This window comes from Ictidomys tridecemlineatus, chromosome 2 (genome assembly GCF_052094955.1).
Source record: "Ictidomys tridecemlineatus isolate mIctTri1 chromosome 2, mIctTri1.hap1, whole genome shotgun sequence".
NCBI classification, from domain to species: Eukaryota; Metazoa; Chordata; class Mammalia; order Rodentia; family Sciuridae; genus Ictidomys; species Ictidomys tridecemlineatus.
In genome coordinates, this window is record NC_135478.1 from 17,065,343 (window position 1) to 17,088,596 (window position 23,254).

Consider the following 23,254-nt stretch of genomic DNA (forward strand, 5'->3'; position numbering starts at 1 on the left):
TTTTGTCTCCTGCTGGGCTGAGTCACATAGAATAGATAGATAGTTTATCAGCACATGTCCTCCAGATCATATTATCTGCTTACAAATATAGCCTGTTAGCGCACAGGCCCGGGAGGCTCCGGGCAGCGCGGCCCTTCCACTCCGGGTGTTGCTCGCGGGTGTAAACAGCCTTGAAGCCGGATCGGCCCCGTGGCCAGACCCTGGACTGTCTGCACCACCCGCACCAGGGAGGTGAGTGGCGGCCGGTCTCGGTGGCGGCGGCGGAGGGATGTCAGAGGAGCAGGTGGGTGGGCTGTCCTGCTGCGAGGGGAGAGGCGTGTACCCTGCTGGATAGTTGCCGGTGGCCGCGCGCTTGGTGGCTCCGGTCTCCCCGGTGCGCGGTGAGCTCAGCCAGATTGCTGACGGGACATCATCCCCCCAAACACTGGGGAGGTAGTCATCCATGTCTATTTTAGTTCAAAAACTACAATTGAGTGGGGCACTGGGAGAGCGGATGGGGCTCGTAGGTGCCATCCGTGGGGCTGCTCCCGTGGCAGGGTCCCCACGAACCCTGCTCCTGGATGATGGGTTACTCTGAGCGCACTGCCCTGGTGTCCAAGGCTGAGCTCAATCTGCTCCAGAGTTCTGTCCAGGAGTGATAAATCAAATTTGTTTGCGTCTTTTCGGGGCCTTGAGAAGTATGATTGACACCTGATGGGAGCGGGGGTGGGGAGGCCGGGCAGTCTTTCCTTCCGGAAAGCTTCTCCCGCCCTCTGGCTGGGGGCGCGGAAGGGGTGGGGCGAGGGTGAAAAGTGATCCCAGGGAGATTTAAGCAGCCCTGATGCGCCCGCCGTTCTGCCGGGGTCTATCTACCAATCTCGTCTTGAAACTCACTAACCGGGCAGGGTGAGAAAGCCTTGGATGCACATGGACCTTTGGGCTTTTATCTTACCTTTGATTACTAAAAGTCTGTTATAATTTCTTTTCTTTAAATAATTGACCTTCCTGGTGCTGGACACCATCTAAAGCATTGGACTCAAATGATCACAGGTAGCTCTCTCACTAATTCTGTAAGCTGATGCTGTTGTTCCATTGTGTCCACAACAGAACAGGGAGGACAAGTCCTCAGGGACAGGCGACCAATAAGCCAGAGGCAGAATTCCAGCCCAGGCAGTCTGACTCAGACTTGATCTTCTTAATCCCATCTGTTCCCTGGCTTCTCCTGGCTTGAAACTCGATTAACAAATTACCATCAAAATAATCTGGTGTTTTTTGGGGGAAATTTGGATCCTGTAGCATAAAAGTTCATTCAATTCAGAATGTGGCTGCATTGTTTTGACTCTACTGACCTCACTTGGGTGTCATGTCCCATCCCCACCCCCCCTCGCCCTGCCTGTCACTTAACTCCACTGTTTCACTTTTTCTTTTTTCTTTTTGGTATTGGGGATTGAACTCAGGGGCATACCACCACTGAGCCACATCCCCAGCCCTATTTTAATAGTATTTTATTTAGAGATGGGGTCTCACTGAGTTGCTTAGTACCTCCCCGTTGCTGAGGCTGGCTTTGAACTCGTGATCCTCCTGCCTCAGCCTCCTGAGCCGCTGGGATGACAGACGTGCGCCTCAGTGTCCAGCCCACTGTTTCTATGAGGAGCACATTCTGCCATCCAACTCTGGGGTCCAGACAGTGGCCGTGTGTGAGGGAATGGAATTTGTGAGTTACGCAAGCTCCTCTTATGGTCCCTATTACACCTTGGTGTCCCTAGCCATTCCTGGAGGCTACAGTCATTCTCTTGAGCTCAGCCAGGCTGTTGATGGGGTCTTCTCCATATGCAAGACACCTCTGAAAGGATGCTGTGGAAGGGCTGGAGCTGCTCAGCCTGAGGGAAGTGGGGAGAGGTGCTGGGGGCACCAAGGGACAGTGGGTGGGGAGAAGGGAGCCGGCTGGTTCAGGTGAACTCTGGTACCTGCTTTGTCTCCCTCCCTTCCTTTCTTTGCTCTTTTCTCTTTCTCAGCTTCACGTAGGGAGCACCAAAAAAAATGGCAGACTTGGTTGAGTCTCCTGTCAGACTCCCCCAGATTTTTCCTGTGCTGTCTGAGGTGCTAGCCTGATACCCACTCCGCACCTTCCCCCCTGCAGCCCAGTCTGTCATTGGACAGAAAGCCTCCCCCTTCCCCCTGGCATATGACTTCTGAGTGAAGACCAGAGATCTGGTGCCAGGGGACATATTTTTCCAGTCATGCCCTCTGGCTCCAGAGTGCAGATGGCTCTGTAAGGCAATTCTGATATAACTCAGTTGGGGAGGTGGGCAGGAAAGTCCTTCAACCAAATTTGTATGGATGGCCCTTTCCCCTTCCTGCTGGGTCTCTCTGGTCCTCTCCTGTTCCCCACCACAGGGCATTGCTCTTCTGGCTCCTGCAGCCGTTGGTTCAGCCTCTGCTGTCTAATTAGCATTTGGAGCTGAAATATTCCCTAGATTGGGAACTTGGTCCCGTGGATGGACCTGCGCTCGTCTTTCCTGCATTGACATACACGTCAGTTACTGAGGGTTCCCAGGAATGGAAGGACAGAAACACACACCAAGTCACTGGCTCAGTGCATGTGTCTCTGTACTGAGGTTCAGAAACAGGAGCCTGGCATCTGCAGCCCTTGTAGGGCTCAAGCCTCCTTCCCCTCCGGGTCTTCCTGTCTGCTGCTGTGTGACCTGCTTGGTGTTGACGGGGGCTCCTGTCAGTGAGCTGTGGTTTTTCTATGGTTTGGTTCATGGACAAATAAAACGTAACAACACCCACAAAAATAAAATAATTTGCATTAAGTTCTGTGAAGTAAATAAGTAAACAGATGGAGAAAATAAGAGGAGACTCTCTCCTTGAAATGGGGAGTCTGGGAAGGCCAGACTGAGGAGAGATCCCCAAAGGTTAGAGGGTGTGTGGAGGAAGCCATGTGTGTAGGGAAGGGTGTGGGGAAGGGCATCTGAAGCTGAGGGGACCTTGTAAACAGGGAGGAATGGAGGAAGTGTGGGGAGGACCAGCACTTCCAGCGCCCGTCTACCTGCCAGCTGCGCCTTGTGCAGACTAAGCCCCGTGCTGGTTGCCATCTACACACTGGAGACTGTTGTTGGCAACGGCCAGGCAACCAACAATGACATCTCAGCTCAGGAGTTGGGACTTAGGAGGTGACCTTGCCTCCAGCCAGCTGTCCACCTTGATTGAGATGACTGGAGGAGAGAACACATGGTCACCTGCCTGGAGGTCAACGGGGCAGACGGTGGGAACTGACAGCAGCCGACATCCTCCAACCCCCTCCCCACCTCTCTGCCCACCAGGTCTGCCAAGGCTTTCCCCACAGGGCTCACTGCCCCTGTCCTGAGAATGTCTCTAGCAGGTGGCAATCGGTGGTCACATGTCTAGAACTGGAGTCCTGAGAGTGTGGAACAAACCATCATTGCTGTTTCCCTCCGCAGCCCTTTTGGTGCTTCTCCTCAGAACAGGTTTTTTGGGCTGGAGGACTGAAAAAGGGAGGTCCAGGAATCTGGAAGGCATCAGAGAGAAAACGGAGCCAGGAAAAAGCAATTTTGTAAGGTTGTTTATGAACTCCTGGACTGCTCACGAACCTGAACGGGAAGCAGGTCACCACCCACATTCCGGACTGGTCACAGGATGGTGCACGTGAAATTTAGCTGAGTGCATTGCCAAGACTGAAAGTGAAGGGACATGGGAATCACAGGAGGCAGATTGGAACTGTGCCTTCACTCAAGTGTATTCATTTATTTGGTACCAGAGATTGAATCCAGGGGTGCTTAACCACTGAGTCACGTCCCAACCCTTTTTGTTTTAAGACAGGGTCTTGCTAAGTTCTTTAGGCCTTCCCTAAATTGCTGTGGTTGGCTTTGAACTTGGGATCTTCCTGCTTCGGCTTCCCCAAAGCCTTTTTTCTTATGGAGGTTTAATATAACTAAGGAGTTACACCTACTATTCTACTGAAGAGACTATGTCTGTGTGTGCGCATGTGTTTGTGTGTGCTGTGATTAATTCATTTAACTTATCGTATAGTATGTGACAATCTAATGGAAAGATTAGATGCATATATCAGAAAGTTCCATAGAATGTGGAGCCAAGGGGCTTGGAGAATGCCCGAGGGGCTTTGGGAAGCCAGCTGAGGTGTAGGGGACAGATGTGATGCCCTAGAGGAGCTGGCTTAGGGTGAGTGTTGAATTACGACTTGAGTACAAAGAGTATTACCTAACCATAAGAAACTGCCATTCTGGAAGTCCTAGGGCATGCCATCATTATTTAAGGCAGGCAATTCATTCATATTTCGTTTTTAAAGTTCACGTTAAAGTGATTTTCTTCTATGTGCCTGACATATGTATTTTTTTTTTTCCAAATAGGTAATTTCATGCTGCCACAATGGGACATAAAGTGGTGGTGTTTGACATTTCTGTTGTCAGAGCCTTGTGGGAAACTCGTGTCAAGAAGCACAAAGCTTGGCAGAAGAAGGAGGCCGAAAGGCTCGAGAAAAGCGCCTTGGAAAAGTATGTGTCTTTGTGCCTGTTGTTCTTGCTTGTTTAGTGAGTGACATTCAGGCAGGCCACTGTCGCCTTGGAGGAAGATGCTTTTCCTCTGGGATTTCTCCCTGTCTGCAGTACTTTCCTCGTTGGACTTCAGAACCCTGACGCTGTTGCTGAACACATGCGCACTCAGTTTGTTAACAGAAACACCCATAATTGCAAGAACCTACATATAATCCAAGCACCATGTTAGACCAGGGGAGACAGGGATGCCCTGGCCATTCCTCTACTGCCAAACGCCATAGACGGTGCTTAGCCAGCCTTCACTGAGCTCACTCAAGTAGCTCTCTGATGCTCTTGGCTCTGGCTATGTCTACTGGTGCCCCTGGGGCAGCTAGCTCTCTGTCATGCCTCACCTGTTGAGCTGGATCTAGGTTCGATTCATTTGGCACATTTACTTAAATTGAAATGATGCAATCGGATGAACTCTCATATAAACTCCTAAAGTATGAGTCAAAGAAAGTTATGAACACAAAAACTAAGTTGAGTTAGTGTTTTGTAAAAAGTGCATTCATGGAAGATATGAATTTATGGTGTTTTAGGGACAGATGATGCAAGGCACCGAAGATAGCAGGAAACAGTTTTATTTGGCTGAGTTCAGGTGGTTTCAGAATTTTATACCCAGCATGTAAGGGGAGGGGCTCAGAAGTGCACAATCTGCAGAAGTTCACATAAAAGCAGCTTTTTCTGTCACTGTTTTGGGCAAGTTAACCCTTCAAGGACAACACCTGAGAAGGGGAGAACTTTTTCTCCTCTCTCTTTGCTCCCCCTGCCAGCTGTTACTGAAGAGCCCAATTTGTATCTTCTCTTATCTTAAAAATGTAGACATCTCTGTGAAGCCCAGCTCAAGGCCAGAGGACTTGTTTACACACTTCTACAAAACTATTATACTGGATATGAGTTTGTAAAAAACTAGTAAGGGGCGTTCAGCACCTGGAGTGCTGATTTCTTCCCGGCCGGTGGCCAAGTAAAACAGGGCGACAGGAAAATAGGAAGTTTATCTACGTTGAACTCTTTTGCAGAGACTCTTTTGCTGACAGTCCTAAAATCAGCCATGGTGAAGATTTCTGGAGAATCCCAGTTAAGACTTTTCTGTGAAGGAAGGGGGTACCACTACAATGGTAAATTATATAGTGCCAATTAGCAGTGTACAAGATTGATAAATGTATGAGAAGGAGAAAGGTGACTTTGCATATGTGTATAACTTTTATTCTGTGAAGAAATCCAAACCAGAACTCTCGGATGAGGCACTATGGGCGTGGTTAAGGTGAAATGAGATTCTGATTGGTTGACTAGTTCTCAAACAAGTCCAGACCCACATCCAGATGGCAAATGGCCGAATAGTTGTCCTCCTTAAGTAAGCAACAAAAGGTGTAAACACCTCTACACAGTTCACACAGGTAGGATTGATTCTGAATTAGGCTCAGTGTCATTTAGTTGTGCTGTGCCTCATTTCAATCTAAGACAAAAACCTTCTTGGGGATTTTTAGGCTTTTCCAGCTCAAGGTAAGAAGAGCAGCCCTGAAGTTGGTGGGGCAGGTGAAGAGGAACATGGTGTAGGGGTGTGGAGGGAAATGGAATGTTCAAGAAAGAAATTTTTAGTTTCACAGAACCTTTAGCAATGGTGGAAATGAATTTCTCTTCTTTATAGTTGTGTTTGTGTTTCTGTAATATAATTCATGATTATTAGTACTATTTGAAAGTTAACTTAGTTTTTTCTTAGAGTCTGTTTCCTGAACAGAAATTAATATATTAAAAACACTGATAAAGGGCTGGGGATGTGGCTCAAGCGGTGGCGCGCTCGCCTGGCATGCGTGCGGCCCAGGTTCGATCCTCAGCACCACATACCAACAAAGATGTTGTGTCTGCCGAGAACTAAAAAATAAATATTAAAAATTCTCTCTCTCTCTCTCTCTCCTCTCTCACTCTCTCTTTAAAAAAAAAAAAAACAAAAAAACAAAAAACACTGATAAACAGGGCGCAGTGGTGCACACCTGTAATCCCAGTGGCTCTAGAGGCTGAGGCAGGAGGATCATGAGTTCAAAGCCAGCCTCAGCAATGGTGCTTTGCAACTCAGTGAGACCCTGTTCCTAAATAAAATTCAAAATAGGGCTGGGGATATTGCTCAGTGGTTAGGGCCCCTGAGTTCAATCCCCAATACCAAAAAACAAAAACAAACCAAAACCCCCCAAAACACAACAACAACAAACTGATGAATGCCTGATCGTAAAAGGCAATTAACTTGTTAGCTTAAATTTACTAAAATATGTAAAATCTTCCAACTTGTTCTGCTACTTCTCTTCAGAGTATTTCATTTTATACTGCTGTATTTGTGTCATGAATTACATATCAACTGTTAAAAGTTGTAGAGATAAAATACAGAAAACCACTCCATCTAAATGAAACTTGATCATTTAGAGGGAGAAATAAAAGAGCTATTGCCAGGTTCTGAGTGAAGCATTTTTTAGCCAATGAGGCCATTTGCCAGCGGGGCTTGGATCATGGGCTTATTTCCTAAGGTAAAAGATATTTCAATACACATTTATTGATTTAATGCGTAGAGCTTGCTGGGTGCAGGGGCCATAATCCCAGCCACTTGGCTGGCTGAAGCAGGAGGATTGAAACCTCAGCAACTTGGCAAGGCCTTGTCTCAACATAAAAAATTAAAAGAACCACATCCCCAGCCCTATTTTGTATTATTTTATTTTATTTAGATTGTTGGTGCTCAGTGGTAGAGCACCCCTGGGTTCAATCTCCAGTATCAAAAATTTACAAATAAATAAATAAAAATTAGTAGAACACTCTAATGGCATTTGTTTTGTATATTTATCTCATATTTGAAGTTCTATGAAAATTAATTCTGGAGAAGTTTTCAGATTCAATTATGTGGGTGATAAAGCATAAACTTAATGACATTTTATTTATTTTAATTCCTCTCAAGGAAGAGAATGGAAATTTAAGAAATAGTTTATATTCTCATCATGACTTTTCTTTCATTAGGTTTCAGAAGCAATAAGACAAAACATTTCAAAAAGAAACACAAAGTGTATTTGGTGTATAATCCATTCTGAATGGGGTTTGTCTAATTTCCCTTTCTCCATTTGCATTGGCTATACAAAATCTGTGAAATATTTATGTCAATTTGCAATTAGTGACCTAGGAAAGATGTATTATATAGGGCTTATCAGCCGCCATCTCATACTATTGCCAAAATTTACCTTCAAGTTCGGTTTAAGAAACGAGGCAAGAAAAGTTAGAGACATGAATCGAGAAGAGTTCTGTGAATACAACAATTTACAGTGGTGGTGCTATAGGTCATTAACATTTTGGAGGGATCACTTTTTTTTTTTTGTATTGGGAATTGAATCCAGTGCTTAACCATTGAGCCACATTCCCAGCCATTTTTTTTTTTGGTGTGCTGGAAATTGAACTCAGCTTTGTGCATTCAAGGCAAGCACTCTACCAACTAAGCTCTATCCCCAGCCCACCAGCCATTTTTTTGTATAATATTTAGAAGCAGGGTGTCGCTGAGGGCCTTGCTGAATGGCTGAGGCTGGCTTTGAACTTGTGATCCTCCTGCCTCAGCCTCCTAAACTGCTGGGATTACAGGCGTGCATCACTGCGTCCAGTTTGAGACAGGGTCTTGCTAAGTGGCTTAAGGCCTTGCTAAATTGCTGAGGCTGGCTTTGAACTTGTGATCCTCCTACCTCAGCCTCCTAAACTGCTGGGATTATAGGCATGAACCAATGCTCCAGGCCCCAAATTGCTTCTCAAGACCGTGGTGGCCATTCCCCCAGAGAGTGACTGTGGCCCCTGCTCCTGTTTCAGGATAAAGGAGGAGTGGAACTTCGTTGCCGAGTGCAGGAGGAAGGGCATCCCCCAGGCTCAGTACTGTAAGAATGGCTTCATTGACACCAGCGTGAGGCTTCTGGAGAAGATCGAGAGGAACTCGCTCTCCAGGCTGAGCTCACTTGCCAAGGACAAGGGCAAGCAGAGCAACCCATTTGTGTTGGAACTTTCGGGGGAGCACTGGAAGGTGAGTGCAGCCCACTGTCTGCAGGAAGTGGGAGTGACCTGAGCCCCAGGCCTTGGCCTTGAGACAGCTTTCCAGTGGGTGAACAGGAGCCCATTACTGCTGTGGACTGGGTTTGCCCATCTTTTCCTCTGAGAAATGGCAGCATAGAAAAGAACAGCGGGATCCTCTTGGACCTCTCTAAGGCTGGGCAGCTGGGACCTTGTGGCCCTCCCTAGGACAGCATAGTCTATATTTTAAAAAAATTCTTTTTTTTTTTTTTAGTACTAGAGATTGAACCTCATGGTGCTTAACCACTATTCCACATCCTCAGCTCCCCCACTATTTAAAAATTATTTATGTATTTATTTTACAGTAGAGTCCATTTTGACTTATTGTACACAAAAGGAGCACAGTTTCTCATTCCTCTGGTTGTACATGGTTCAGGTTCATTTGGCTTGTGTAATCATACATGTGTACAGGGAAATAATGTCTGTCTCCTTCTACTGTCCTTCCCATCCCCTGACTCCCCTCTGCACAATCCAGAGTTCCTTCCTTCTTCCCTTACCCCCACCCCCCTTGTCCCTGCCTCCACTATGGATCAGCATCAGTTTATCAGAAAACATTTGGTCTTTGGGTTTTTTTTTTTTTGGGGATTGACTTATTTCATGATGTTCTCTAGATCCATCCATTTTCCTGTAAATGCCATAATTTCATTTTTGGTACCACATTTTCTTTATCCATTCATCCATTGAAGGACATCTAGGTTGGTTCCGTAGCTATAAATATTGATGTGACTGCGTCATTGTAGTATGTAGTATGTTGGGTATAAACAGAGGAATGGGATAGCTGGGTCAAATGGTGGTTCCATTCCAAGTTTTCTGAGGTGTCTCCATAGTGCTTTCCACAGTGGTTGTACAAATTTGCAGTCCCACCAACAATGTGTGAATGTACCTTTTCCCCCACATCCTCACCAACACTTATTATTGCTTGTATTCTTCATAATTGCCCCCAGCACTTTTTATTTAGACAAGGGTCTCGCTGTGTTGCTTAGGGCCTTGCTAAGTTGCTGAGACTTTGACTTTGCGATCCTCCAGCCTCAGCCTCCTGAGTGGCTGGGATTACAGGCCTTGTGCCACCATGCCCAGCATCGCTTTTTGTTCTTTAAATAAGAACTGGTTTCAGGGGGCTTTGTGCACACCGAGGACTGGTTCTGATCCACGTCATTCATTCTCTTAGGAGCTGCCTGACTCGTTGAAGGAGCAGACACACCTGAAAGAATGGCACATTTGCAATACCCTGATTCAAATCATTCCTACATACATTGAGCTGTTTCAAGCAATGAGGATTCTGGATCTGCCAAAAAACCAAATCTCATGTCTTCCAGCTGAAATTGGTATGTGGTGTAGCAGGAAACTCCAGCGCTCTTGTCTGTCTGTGGTAAGCAGGAAGCTATTGGGCAGGTGACACTGTGCCAATACTGGGTTTCCTCCTCCAAGTACTTAAGTATGTCACTGGGCAGGGCTATTCCAGGGGTCTCAGAGCTTTTTTCTGGTGTTTGCACATACCTTACCAGGTGTGTCAAGACCACAAGGCCCCTGAACACCCTCTTACCCAGCCTGACCTCAGGATTGTTTATGCCGCTGCTGACTTTAAAGGATGAGGTGACATCTCCCCCAGAGAGCAGGCTTGCTGGCTGCTTGCTGTAAAAGCCCTGTGTTTCCTGAGCTTGGTGTTCTTTAGTGTTACGTGTGCAGAATCTTCCCGGGTCATCTGTATCACCCTTGGTGGACTTGATTATAAAGGGAACCCACGTACGTGTGCTGTCTCTTCTACTAGTGATCCACAAAGCAGGGGAATAGTGTGAAGTCAAGTCAAGACAAGGCAAGGTCAATGCCTCTATTCCTTGCCTGGTTTCTGGAAAGGCAGACAGGAGCTTAGAAGTTTTAGTGCTGAAAAGTTCTAACTTTGACATAAAGGGCCGTTTTATCTCCTGCCCCTTCATTTTATGGATTGGAGAAAGCAAGTTCTAGGGAGGTCAGATGACTTGGCCACCGTCACTCAGCTGTTGACTTGAGGACTTCTTGAGAGCCTGGTCCAGAAGCCAGATTTTACCATATCCAGCTCATTTGGGGGCAGGCTCACAGTGCTTATAAGTGACTTAATACAGTTTTGTTTTGTTTTTGGTGGTGATGGGGCACTTATCCACTGAGCCACATCCCCACCCCTTTTTAATTGATTTATTTTGAGTCAGGGGTCTCACTAAGTTGCCCAGGATGCCCTGGATCCTCCTGCCTCAGCCTCCCGTCTCTGGGATTACAGGCGGGTGCCAACAAGTCTGGCTCGCTTTTGTTCTTAAAGACCCTGAAGGACCTACTCACGGGAGCTTAACTTTTTCTGATGCCAGGTCGTTTGAAGAACCTGAAAGAACTCAATGTGAGTTTCAACCATCTGAAGAGCATTCCTCCAGAACTAGGGGACTGTGAAAATCTAGAAAGACTGGACTGTTCTGGAAATCTGGAATTAATGGAGCTCCCATTTGAAGTAAGATGAAAACATTTCTGCTTCATGATTTACTTTCATTCAGTTCCCTACAGGAATGGTCCATGGTGTGGGCAAGAATTTTTAGAAGATAAAATCCATCACATTTTTCTGACATTTCAATTACCTTATGACCATAATCATAACATCTTTAAAAATGTTATGAAACTAGACCAGGGCCTGCATTTAGAAATGCTGTTGAGGGAAAACATCTTATTTTCACATGAGCTATTATAATTTTATGCCTATATAATATCTGATGCCTGTCGTCTCTGATGCAAATCCTTATTTATTTATCTACTATGGCTAAACTGCAGATAAATCCAGGGGTAAAACATTTTTTTCATATGCTCCTAACCGACGTGTAGATGTCTAGAATTGTCATAGGATTCAAGAAATGCACAGAATGCACAGAATTTTTAAAAAGATTCATTTATTTCTTTTGGTCTGTGTTCAGGGAGAAATGATTTTGAATAATTTTTTTGATAAAATGGAGAAGATAAAAGTATACAGTTTTCATTGTCAAATAAAACTCAATGAGTTTCCTGTGCTGAAACGGAGAAAGGACCATACAATTCTGCCAGTGAGGCATGGGCTAAAAATGATTATTACTAAAAATGATTATTACCCAGCCACCCAGGAAGCGTGTTATTTCCTTTCCTGGGTGGGAGGATGTGGCTGCTTCTGCTGTTAGCACCCATCTCATTCCAGCAATATCTGATGCTTGTCTCTGTGAGGGTGCAGAGTTTTGGATTCCCTGCACAGATCTGCTTATCCTCTAGTCGTCCCCAATCCAGGAATGGCTCAGTCTTCACTTGGATGTTCTGGCTGGAAGTACATCAATTCATCCTTGATCTCTCTTGCTCTCATGAGCCATGTATAACCTAAACAAATCCCATCCAGCTGGTCCTTCAGAGTATATCATGTCTGACCACTGCTCATTCATAACCTTTCCCCTAGCACCCTGATCCACCCCAGAGCTGTCTATCATCTGGACTGGGGCATACCCTGGTAGGCTGCTGTATCCACCCCTTCTTCTATTCCCCACCCCCGTTCATTGAGGTATGATGTACATGTCATAAAATTTACCCATCCTAAGTGTATAGGATGATTCAGTTTTAGGATATTTCCTTCACCTATCTCCCAATTTTCCTTTTGCCTGCTTGCTATTATTCCTTGCTCTGCCCTCAGCAGTAGGCAACCACAAATCTGTTCATATCTCTGTTAAGCTTATCTTTTCTGGAAATTTCCTAGAAATGGAATCATGCTATCGTTTTCTGAGTCTGAATTCTTTCCCTTAGCATGATATTTTTGAAGTTCTTCATTCATGTTATAGCACATATGGATTGAGGGAAGGGTCTAGATTTTATTTTGTTCCCACCCCTCCTTTTTTTTTTAATTTATGAAAGTAGAAGCTCCCTGAAGGCAGCCACAGTGTGAAGTTTATCCTGGAAACCCAGGAAAAGATCCATAGGAGATGCTTCAAAATACATACTGGATTGGTCTGCTTTGCATCGATTCCTAGAGATGCCTTTGAAGAAGAAATGTCAATCTAAAAATTATTAATCGAACTTAATTCCCACTCTTATAATGGTAATTAGAATATTTTGTTATTCCTTTTTAGCTAAGTAATTTGAAGCAAGTTACATTCGTAGATATCTCAGCAAACAAGTTTTCCAGTGTCCCGATCTGTGTCCTGAGGATGTCTAATTTGCAGTGGCTGGATATCAGCAACAATAACCTGAATGACCTGCCACAAGATATAGACAGGTAGCTACTTGCCTGCCGAAGGTGAGGTATATGAATCAGTTACTAACGCCTTAACGCTGTGAACATTGTTAAGATGCATGACACTTGAATATGCTTTGAATCAATTAATTAATCATTTTAATCAATTGATCAATTAATTTTTCAGAGTGTATTGCTCCTAGGAAATTATAGAATAAAACAATTTCTAATTGGCATCACACATGTATATGGATACATGCATTTGAGTACCTCTTCACTGTCTTGGTGAACTGTAATTTGCTTCATTCTTTCATAAAACAGCACCATTACCTTTCCATTGCTCCATAGAAGTAGAAAATGATTACATATAAAATAGAAACCTATCACTCTATGTTTAGAATATTAGTGAGGACAATATTTATTATTTTCATTTACTGATTTTTTTTATACACAATCTTTCAAACAACAACTAGTATGCTTGTTTTCAAACTGTATCCTTGTAGTTATTTCATGTTCAAAAAATAATTATTATACTAAAATATATAAGACTGATTGATTGATCGATTCATTTCACCAATATTATCAGGCTCCCATGAGTGGGCTGGGTTTAAAGTGCTGAATGGAACACAATCTCTGGCCTCCTGAATCTACAATCTTATTTATCAAGAGATAGAAGTAAGCTCTTAGGACAGAGGCCAGCAATGGCCGGGGCCTGAGTGCCACCCCAGATGACATTTTCCTACTCTTGTACACACCATGCGTAGAATGCTCTCTCTGGCATGAGAAGACAGAGCTCAGAGGATTTTTGATGAGAATAACTGGGGACTGTCCAAGTTTGAAACATGAGAGGAACTTTGTGAAATATCTGTGGGATTAGTCACGACTTTGCAAATGAATGAAAGAAAAATCCAGGGAACAGGATTTCTGGACAAATGGAGGGAGGGTCAGTGAATTAGAATAAAATGGAAAACAGTTAAATATATTTGGAAAATATTTTGCTCATTTCCTTTTCACTCTGCGGTTTTCTTCCCATTTTAGTGTGAGAATATAATGGTGGGAGAAGAGTAACCATGCTTCTAAACTGTGTGAAAGGAAATCTGTTTCCAAAATCTGTTTGTTCTCATTCTAACACTGGTGTGATTTCTTTCCTGTGCTCTGTTGGCCCTTGGAAATACAGGAGACATGGAGAGGAAGGGATATACTGGTTTTTGAGGCCCCATGGTGACCTACTGTGAATTGTACAATGTATTTATCCTGCTTTTTATTTATTTTTTTTGCGGGGGCGGGGGTACCAGGGATTGAACCCAGGGGTGCTTTACTACTGAGCCATATCTCCAGTCCTTTTTCATATTTTATTTAGACACAGGGTCTCACTGAGTGGCTTAGGCCTTGCTAAGTTGCTGAGGTTGGCTTTGAACTTGTGACCCTCCTGCCTTAGCCTCCCAAGCAGCTGGGATTACAGGGGTGCACTACCACGTCCAGCTACCTTGCTGCTTTATCTGTGTCTTCCACTGGTGATTAAGTCAGCAAAAACTTAAAAAAAAAAAAAATCATGGTATCTGATGTGGTTTTATTTATTTATTTATTTAAAATGTAAAGTTCAGCTTGTTCTCATACCCATCACATAGATGGAATCCGCTCAGTAGGGGTTGCCTTCTGGAATCTGTAACTGGCTAGGAGGCCAAGTCCTCGTGTTCTGATCCTCTCTACTTCTCCTCAGGCTGGAAGAACTGCAGAGCTTTCTCTTGTATAAGAACAAGTTGACCTACCTCCCGTACTGCTTGCTGAACCTCAAGAAGCTCACTTTGCTGGTTGTCAGTGGGGACCATTTGGTGGAGCTCCCAACTGCCCTTTGTGACTCCTCCACGCCAGTGAAGTGAGTAGACCAGAGATCCTGGTAGACACAGTCAGACACAGGGAGAGAGCAAAGAGCCTCCAGAGCCTGGGAGCCTGTCTCAAAACCAGATTAGATGGTTCTCCTACCCTAGAGAACCTGATCCCAGTTTGCTTTTCATTGGATTTGGAAGTTTGGTGCACATGGCATGGGAAGATAGAGCTCAGGGAACCAGGGAACAGGATTTCTGCACAAATGCTACTTGCTGATTGAAGGCATTGGGAGACGGATGCCAGGAGCCCCCTGTTGCTCAGCACAGATACGCCTGTTGTTCCTGGGGAGGTCAGCCACTGTTCACGAAACCCTCCCTGGGTGCCTTGTCCTTTTGATTTTCTAAACGAACCCATAAACCACCCTAAGCTAAGATAATCATCCATTGCAAATGTGATACAAACAGCCTGGGATCTGGGGGAGACATAGTCTTTCTTACCCTGGCCGTGGAAGCCCCAGCTCCATCATTCACTCAAATAACTCTGAGACAGCTGGTGTGACTCCCTGGAGCACATCCTGCCAAAATTTGGAGCCATGGGGTTTCCCCTATCCCTTCTACCCTGAGACCATTTTGGAGCCTTAGCAGCTTGGAGCCTTTCCAGAACCTTCACCCAGGGAAGCTCTGGCGAGAACCACCTTCTCTCTGTGTCCAGAGACCCATCTTCTGTGAAGGCCACAGGTTCTCTCTCACTGGTAAATGCTCACTATCAACGTAGAGTTAAGTCTTCCTTATCTCTCTGTCACTGCAGTAGGACATGTGGCAAACAAATACAGAGGTTTCACTGCTGGGAAGAGAGAGACCCATTTCATGCCTGCGTAAATGCAAGATTAGTAGAGGTACAAGACATTCCCCACCTGTTCTATTCTACTCCTTCCCCTGGAATGGGTCTTCCAGGGTCCTCCTCCGCTATGTTAGGAATGTTGTTTGGGGAGAAGATCACTGGTGAGACAGGTAGGAGGATCCAACCCATTTGGGCACCAGGGAACATCTGAGAGAAGTCAGGGTAAACCCATCACATCACTGAAATAACTTCCAGTGGTGCAGCTGTAGAATTTGGCAATCTCAGAGTAACGGATGAAAGCTCTTTGAGCTGACAAATGTTCAATAAAAAGATTAGATACAGGCTGGGCATGGTGGCACACACCTATAATTCCAACAATTTGGGAGGTTGATAAAGGAGCATTGCTGAGGCTGGCTTTGAACTTGTGATCCTCCTGTCTCAGCCTCCCGAGCTGCTGGGATTACAGGCGTGAATCACTGCTCTCTGCAAAAGGTTGGCTTCTAACGTTAGGAATTTTTTGCTTAAACATGAACAGTTGGAAATGTGGTATTTTCCATGCTTTCTTGAATAGATTCATAAGTCTGATGGATAATCCTATTGATAAGGCCCAGGGTCAAGATGATGATGAGATAATGGAAAGTGAACAGGAACGGCAACATTTTGATAAAGAATTTATGAAAGCCTATATTGAGGATCTTAAAGAAAGAGGTGAGTTGCTCATATTTAAAATTATCTAAAACAAATATGAAGAATTCCACTGATCATACAATATATTTGCTAACATAAATCATTTTGACAAAAAGTTCATTGATTAGGGAGTCAGGTTACTCTGTAACCATTTACTCCTCACCAAAGAACCCAAATGATAAATTTCCTTAAAAATCGTCCTTGAATGCCGGACACGTCATCAAGTATTGGGCAGAGAGGCTGAGAAACATACACTCGAGATGCAAGGGCTCTATTATTAACTGTTTGTGAGTTTTAAACTAAATCATATTTGCAAAACAACATTCTATGCTAAGGGGAAAATAAACGATTCCATTTCAAAAGTCTGCTTACATTTTTGGAAAAAGTTATATCATCTAAATCAAAAAATACCTGTGTAAAGATCACAAAAAGAGCCAGGCACGGTGGTGCACGCCTGTAATCCCAGTGGCTCAGGAGATTGAAGTAAGAGGATGGTGAGTTCAAAGCCAGCCTCAGCAATGGTGAGGAGCTAAGCAACTCAGTGAAACTCTTGTCTCTAAATAAAATACAAAACAGGGCTGGGGATGAGGCTCAGTGATTGAATGAGTTCAATCCTCACTACCCACCCCCCACCAAACAACAACAACAAAACAAACTCACACAAGGAAAAATGCAAGATGCCTAATAATCACTGCTTAATTTTCCGGTTCTTTAATAGTCCAGGTGCAAGCCTCACAGAATTTAGGGAGGAGTTTGTGCGGACTCCACTGCCTTTGGGGATGGGCACTGTGGGCAGGTTGCCTCAGCCCCCTTCAGGAGACACCATACATGTGAGCACTCTTCCCCGTCATTAGCAGGTGTCTGAAGAATTAGTCATTCAGACACTCAGAGATTTCATTGGCATTAATGAAAAATGCCATTTATTTGGTAAACTAAAAAACTTTTAACAAAATGAAGATAATTTCTATTGCTACCTCTAATCTGGCTCTTCCTAATCTCAAGTGCTGAATTATTTTGAAATAAAGTAGAAATTTATGCAAAATATGAAACCTAAGCCCAGCACAGTGGTGCACACCAGTAATCCCAGTGATTCAGGAGACTGGGGAAGGATGATTCCAAATTTGAGGCCAGATTCTGCTGGTGAGCCCTGTCTCTAAAATATATAGGCTGGACTGGGCTGGAGTTGTATCTCAGTGCACATGTGAGGCAGTAGGTTCAATCCTCAGCACCACATTAAAATAAATAAAATAAAGGTATTGTATCTATCTACAGCTGGACAAAAAGGGGGTGTGGGGGTGGTCATACTGGGGATGTGGCTCAGTGGTTAAGGGCCTGTGGGTTCAATCCCTGGTACCAAAACTAAAACAAAAACAAAAATACTTTATTGTTATCTTTATTGTTACTTTATTCATTTTTTATGCTATTATGTAAAAATACATAATAATAGTGCTATTATGTAAAAATACCAGAAAGAACTAGAGGATATAGATATGAAGTTTTGAATCTATGAGAACAGAAATAATAATTCACTTTTAAAGTCAATCAGTTAAACTTATTTATTATTCAGTAGTTATTAATAGTGACAAATAGATAGAAATGTATTTACTTAAATTAAATACCTCATTTATGAAAGATACTTGGTTTTTAAAATTACCTTTAGTGATGATGAGTTTTGATCCATTCACTTATTTCTGAACAATTGTAATAATTTGATCCTTTAAAAATATATTCATATTAGGTTGAATCAAATGATATTACTAATATGCAGCTAGTTTTGACCTACAGAAATGGCAATTTCTTTTTTTCTTTTTCTTTTTTTTTTTTTTGGTGGTGCTGGGATTGAACCCAGGGCCTTGTACATGTGAGGCAAGCTCTCTATTGACTGAGCTATATCCTCCCAACCCAAGAAATAGCAATTTCTTAAAGTCCAAGTTAGATATGGTCATGTGTGTGTTTTGAATTTTTAAAAATTCTTTTGCATTTATTCATTCATTCATTCGTTTATTTTTGGTACCAGGGATTTGACCTAGGGGTACTTAACCACTGAGCCACATCCTCAACCCTTTTTAATATTTTATTTAGAGATAGGGTCTCCTTGAGTTACTTTGAGCCTCGCTAAGTTGCTAGGGCTGGCTTTGAACTTGAAATCTTCCTGCCTCAGCCTCCCGAGCTGCTGGGATTACAGGCAGGTGCCATTGCACCCCACCTGCTTGCTTTGCTTTTATCGAAGTCTTCCCTTTTTCTCTCCTTCCCCATCAGTTATAGAATCCATGTCTATCAGCAGAAAACACTAGATTCTGCCAGTCCACCTGGACCTACAACCTCCTGTGGTCTGAGGTTGATGAGGAGCTTGAAGCCCTCACTGTTCCTTGAACTTTGGACTCTGGGTCTGGGATGGGGTCTCCACAGGAGCATTTCTAACAACTCTTGGTCGTGTTGGTGCCTTCAGTCTGAGACAACCCACATTTCTGAGAACCATTGGTATAAAACATCCTTGGACAAAATTTAGCTGTGAAGGCCGAGGGATGGGGTAGTAACTAGTGGAAAGAGCAAGGCAGAGAGAAGGTGCACTTATTAAGGTCATGCTTGGCTTAGGATAGCCCAAATTTTTCTCATAAACCAGCCTTCCTTCCACCTGATACCTATAGTCCCTTGTCTTTGCCCATCTATTTCTATTTTTATTGTTTCAACTTTTATTATTATAGGGCTGTATACTTTCTAAATCCTTGACACAGCTGTGTTAGTTGTTTGGAAAGATTGCCAAGGACAAGATTTAATGACTCCATCTTACATATAAACATTCCTAAGCTTGGCTACCCATTAGTGATGGTTAACTTAACGGTGATGAATTCATTATTCACCACTTACACATTATCTCCGTGCTTAAAATATTAAGTGGCAATAATAATAAAAGGGCGAATGACTAATGAAGTATTTTTTTTTCTCCTCATAGAATCTGTGCCCAGCTATACTACCAAGGTATCTTTTAGCCTTCAACTTTAACATCATTCATCAGAAGACTGCAAAATCTCACCATCCTGTGGAGCTTTACAACTTTGTGTAGAGGTCATGTCATATAGGAATCATGGCTTGAGTTTTAGGACAAAGTCTATTAACCACTGTCATAGTCATTAAGAAAAATAATTTTCAAATTTCAAATGTATGAATAATCTTCCTCTATGGGCTCAAGAATTGATAAATTAGTTTATATATTGGTATTTATAGGTTCATTTGCATACAATTGTTTCCAAATAATGCACATTTAATATTATAGAAGGTTTTTTAAAAAATTATAATTTAATGACCAAATTCTGACACTGAATGCACTGTTTTCAGAAATCAAGGGCTAAAGGGTCGTGAAAAGAACCTTCATATTGGACAAGTCAGATCAGAGTTTTGTTATTTGAAAATGTTTAATACATTCTTTCTTTTACTGAGAGTAACTAATGTTCCTTGGGTTGAAATGAACTGTTACTTCCGTGATGTTTTAAATTATATTTTGGCAAGAATATTTGGAGCTCTGTTTTGGCTCTCAGAAGAGACCCAGGGTGTGACTTGGGCCTTGGGGGTGGGAAGGCTGCCCGTGCATGGGGTTCCAGACACTCAGCTGGGGTGTGGCAGTCCCTCAAGGAAGAAGTGTGAGCCCTGCTGGGGTGGAAAGTTTTGAATGGCCTGCCTGGACAGCAACCATCCTTTCCTGAGTGGCTACCTTGGGGGTTCTGGGAGCTACCTGAGCACAGAAAACAGAAGCAATGCCCTCAGGGGGTCTTCCCTCCCAGGGGTCCACTTAGAGTCTGGGAGACCCACTGCATACACTGCTGAGTTCATCCTGGGCAAGGCTTCCCTGTGGGTACTGCAGGGAAACTCCACCCACAGTGACCATGGCCCAGGAGGCCCGTGGGACCGTATGTTATAGTAGGATTCACTTCAGGGCTTTGTGATCTTAGGTCACATCACATGATTTGGATAAATCTTACAAAGTTCCTATTTTTATACAATTGTCTTAGATTAAGATAAACAAGATGTGACTGATGGTCTTGAAGAAATGCTTAACTAGCTTTTGTGATTAAGAAGGGTAATGTGCACACATTGACTTTCATGGTCTAGCCTGGTGATGTCCAAGAGTAGCTTTCAGCAGTGAAAGAAATGTCCTGTATCTTTGTCACCCAGCGCAGTAACTGCCGGACACAGGGTTCTTGAACACTTGAACAGTGGTTGATGTGATTCAAGGACTGTATTTTAAGTGGAATTTAATTCAGATAGCCACAAGTAATTGCCCTGTGTGACAACAAGGTATAGCCAGTTGGAGGTTTTGGAAGTTAATGAAAGGTGATTTTTATTTTTCTTATCCGAAGAGCTAATCTGTTCTCAGAGGCATGCAGTTCAAAAAGGTTACTTTTAACACCCCAGGTTTTTGTTCAAGTCAATGTTTTGGACAAGTTCAAATATTTAATCCTCATCAGATAGAAAATAAGCAGACCATTCTAAAAACCACCTGGTAATGCTTCAATAAAGGGTTGTTCCAACTTGAAAACAAACTCTTGAGAAGTTTAAAAGATAAAAAGAGTAGGAAAATGAAAAATTGCTTTCATTAACACTTTAAAAATATAATCAAGATTATTGGTTGCACTACTTGAAGGATTTTGAAGTTTTATCTCATGCCATCTATAGCCAAATGGAAACTATAAGTGAAAAGGGGAGTGGGTTTTCACACAGAGAGGCTGTCTATAATTTATATCATTTTATTTCATTCACTAAAACCAGCTGTCTCAGTGTCACATATAAATAAGTGAAAAAAACTGCATTTATATATATATTTCATGTTATATAATACTCTGAAAAGAAGCATGTTATTTGAATATGTTAAAAATTAAGTAGTATTAAAATTAAGTAGTATTAAAATACTACTTAATTTATTTATATAAGTATAAAAATACAGAAAGTTCCAAAGGTAGAAAATGCTTCTGAGTAGAAATATCCTAGAGATTTAAAATAAAAAATTTTACATGATCCATATGGAACCATGTATTATTATTATTATTATAATTATTATAAATTAATATTATTATTTTCGGGGCTGGTGATTGAACCCAGGGCCTCACACATGCTTGGCAAGTGCTCTGCCATTGACCTCCAGCTCAGGCCTTTTAAAAAATTTAATTTTGAGATAGAGTCTTACTAAGTTGCTAAGGCTGGCCTGTAACTTGCTATCCTCCTGCTTCAGCTTCCAGAGACAGCTGGGATTATAGGTATGCACCACCATGCCTGGCTTCTGATGCTTAATTTAGAAACGTTATTTACATAATAGAATATTTGTAGGAACATTAAAGGAATGAGAGAAGAATAAAATATTTCTTAGAAGAAAGGTCTTCTGGTTTCAAAATGGACAACAACATCCATTTTTTTCTATGAGGGAAATGTAGGAGAGAAAAGATTTCCTTTCTCATCCATTGCTAGGTTCATGGCTGAGACTTTGATAACAAAAGACAAATTAACAAGAAAAACACATTTAATGTAAGTTTTACATGATACAAGAGCCTTCAGAAATGAAGATCCACGGGGGTGCGGTGGCGCATGCCTGTAATCCCAGTGGCTCAGGAGGCTAAGGCAGGAGGATCACGAGTTCAAAGCCAGCCTCAGCAATTTAGCAAGACCCTGAGTAACTCACGGAGACCCTATCTCTAAATAAAATATAAAAAAAAAAAAGGGCTGGGGATGTGGCTTAGTGGTTAAGTGCCCCTGGATTCAATCCCCAGTGCCCCACGCCACCCCCCAAAAATGAAGATCCAAAGAAACAGGTAAGCTTTTTTTTTTTGTAAGTGTGATAAAGAAGTAGGTAGTTGTAGAGACACACGATTGGAGGACCAAAGGGAATGACTAGTGGTGATAGACTGGGGGAACTTAGCCAGTCCTGTTCAGAAGCTTCTTGGCATCTCTATTGTTGTGAAGAAGAGTTTTCCTTTTTTTTTTTTTTTTTGCATATGGTGGGGATACTCTGGGATAAGGATGTTATAAACTACTTCAGAGAGGAAAGTGAGAAGATTCTTTCATGGACTGCTGCAGGACAAGAGTCCCCAAAGGTTCATGTGTTACGAGGCTTGGTCCCCATCTTGGCACTATTGAGAGGTGATGAAAACTTTTTTTTTTTTTAACTGGGGATTGAATCTGCATCTCTCTCTCTCTCTCTCTCTCTCTCTCTCTCTCTCTCTCTCTCTCTCTCTTTTCCTTTTCTTTTAAATTTTGAGTCAGGGTCTCACTAAGTTTTTTTAGGGCCTCGCTGAGTTGCTGAGGCTGGCCTCTAACTTGCAATCTTCCTGCCTCAGCTTCTTGAGCCACAGGGAATACAGGCCAGTGTCACCATGCCTGGCAGTGGGTCCCACTGAGAGGTCTTTGGGTCACTGGGGATGTGTTCTTGAAGGATATTGTGGGACCTATTCTTTCCCTCGCTCTCATTCTCTTCCTGGGCATCAGGGGAGTGGCTTTGCTGTCCCTGTGCTGCTCTGACGATGTGCTGCCTTGCCACAGATCCTAAAGCGACAGGCCAACCAGCTATGGACTGAAACCTCCACAACTGACTCCAAATAACCCTTTCTGTCCACAAATTGCTCATCTCAGGTATTTGTTATGGTGCTAGAAAGGTGACCACTGCATAAATCAGGAGAGAAGTTACGCTCTGAAAGAGTTGAAGTGGAGTGGAGGTTCCAGAACTTTATTCATTTTAGTTTAATTATCTCACTCCTTGCCAGAGGCCTAGTCTTCCTAAAATATATGCCATATCTGTGGAGAGTCCTTTGCGGCTCTTATGAATCAGCCTTTGCTGGATTTGTGTGCAATCAAGAATGTTGGAACTGAAGGCACAACACAGAGCCCTGTTCTGCCAAGTCCCGTGCAGAATCCTCCAGGTCCTTGCTAAACGGTATTCCTTGTAGCCCAGGCTTAGTATGTTTGGGTGGCAATGTAATTAGAGCCCCAGAGAATTCTTATTATTTGTTAGAGGAGTTATTTCAAAATTGCCAGTGAGAAGCACTTGGTATTTAAAGTTGAAAAAAATAAAATTGTACAGAGCAAA

At 43.1% G+C, this 23,254-nt stretch overlaps 1 protein-coding gene across 4 annotated transcripts; it reads left to right on the plus strand.

Moving 5' to 3' along the window:
* Nucleotides 1-60: 60 nt before the first annotated feature.
* Nucleotides 61-23,254, plus strand: Lrrc2 (leucine rich repeat containing 2). 4 transcript variants are annotated; one of them, XM_005332918.5, is made up of 9 exons: nt 61-231; nt 4,371-4,514; nt 8,379-8,586; nt 9,802-9,958; nt 10,970-11,106; nt 12,728-12,873; nt 14,552-14,707; nt 16,070-16,206; nt 19,139-23,254. In XM_005332918.5, exons 2-9 carry the CDS (start codon nt 4,390-4,392, stop codon nt 19,186-19,188), a joined length of 1,116 nt encoding a protein of 371 aa, XP_005332975.2. In that variant the 5' UTR covers nt 61-231; nt 4,371-4,389; the 3' UTR covers nt 19,189-23,254. The 4 variants fall into 4 exon arrangements, with proteins under 4 accessions (XP_005332975.2, XP_077894096.1, XP_077894095.1 ...); XM_078037970.1 differs by lacking the exon at nt 61-231 and adding an exon at nt 263-283 and having other exon boundaries at nt 19,139-19,696; XM_078037969.1 differs by lacking the exon at nt 61-231 and adding an exon at nt 772-885 and having other exon boundaries at nt 19,139-19,696.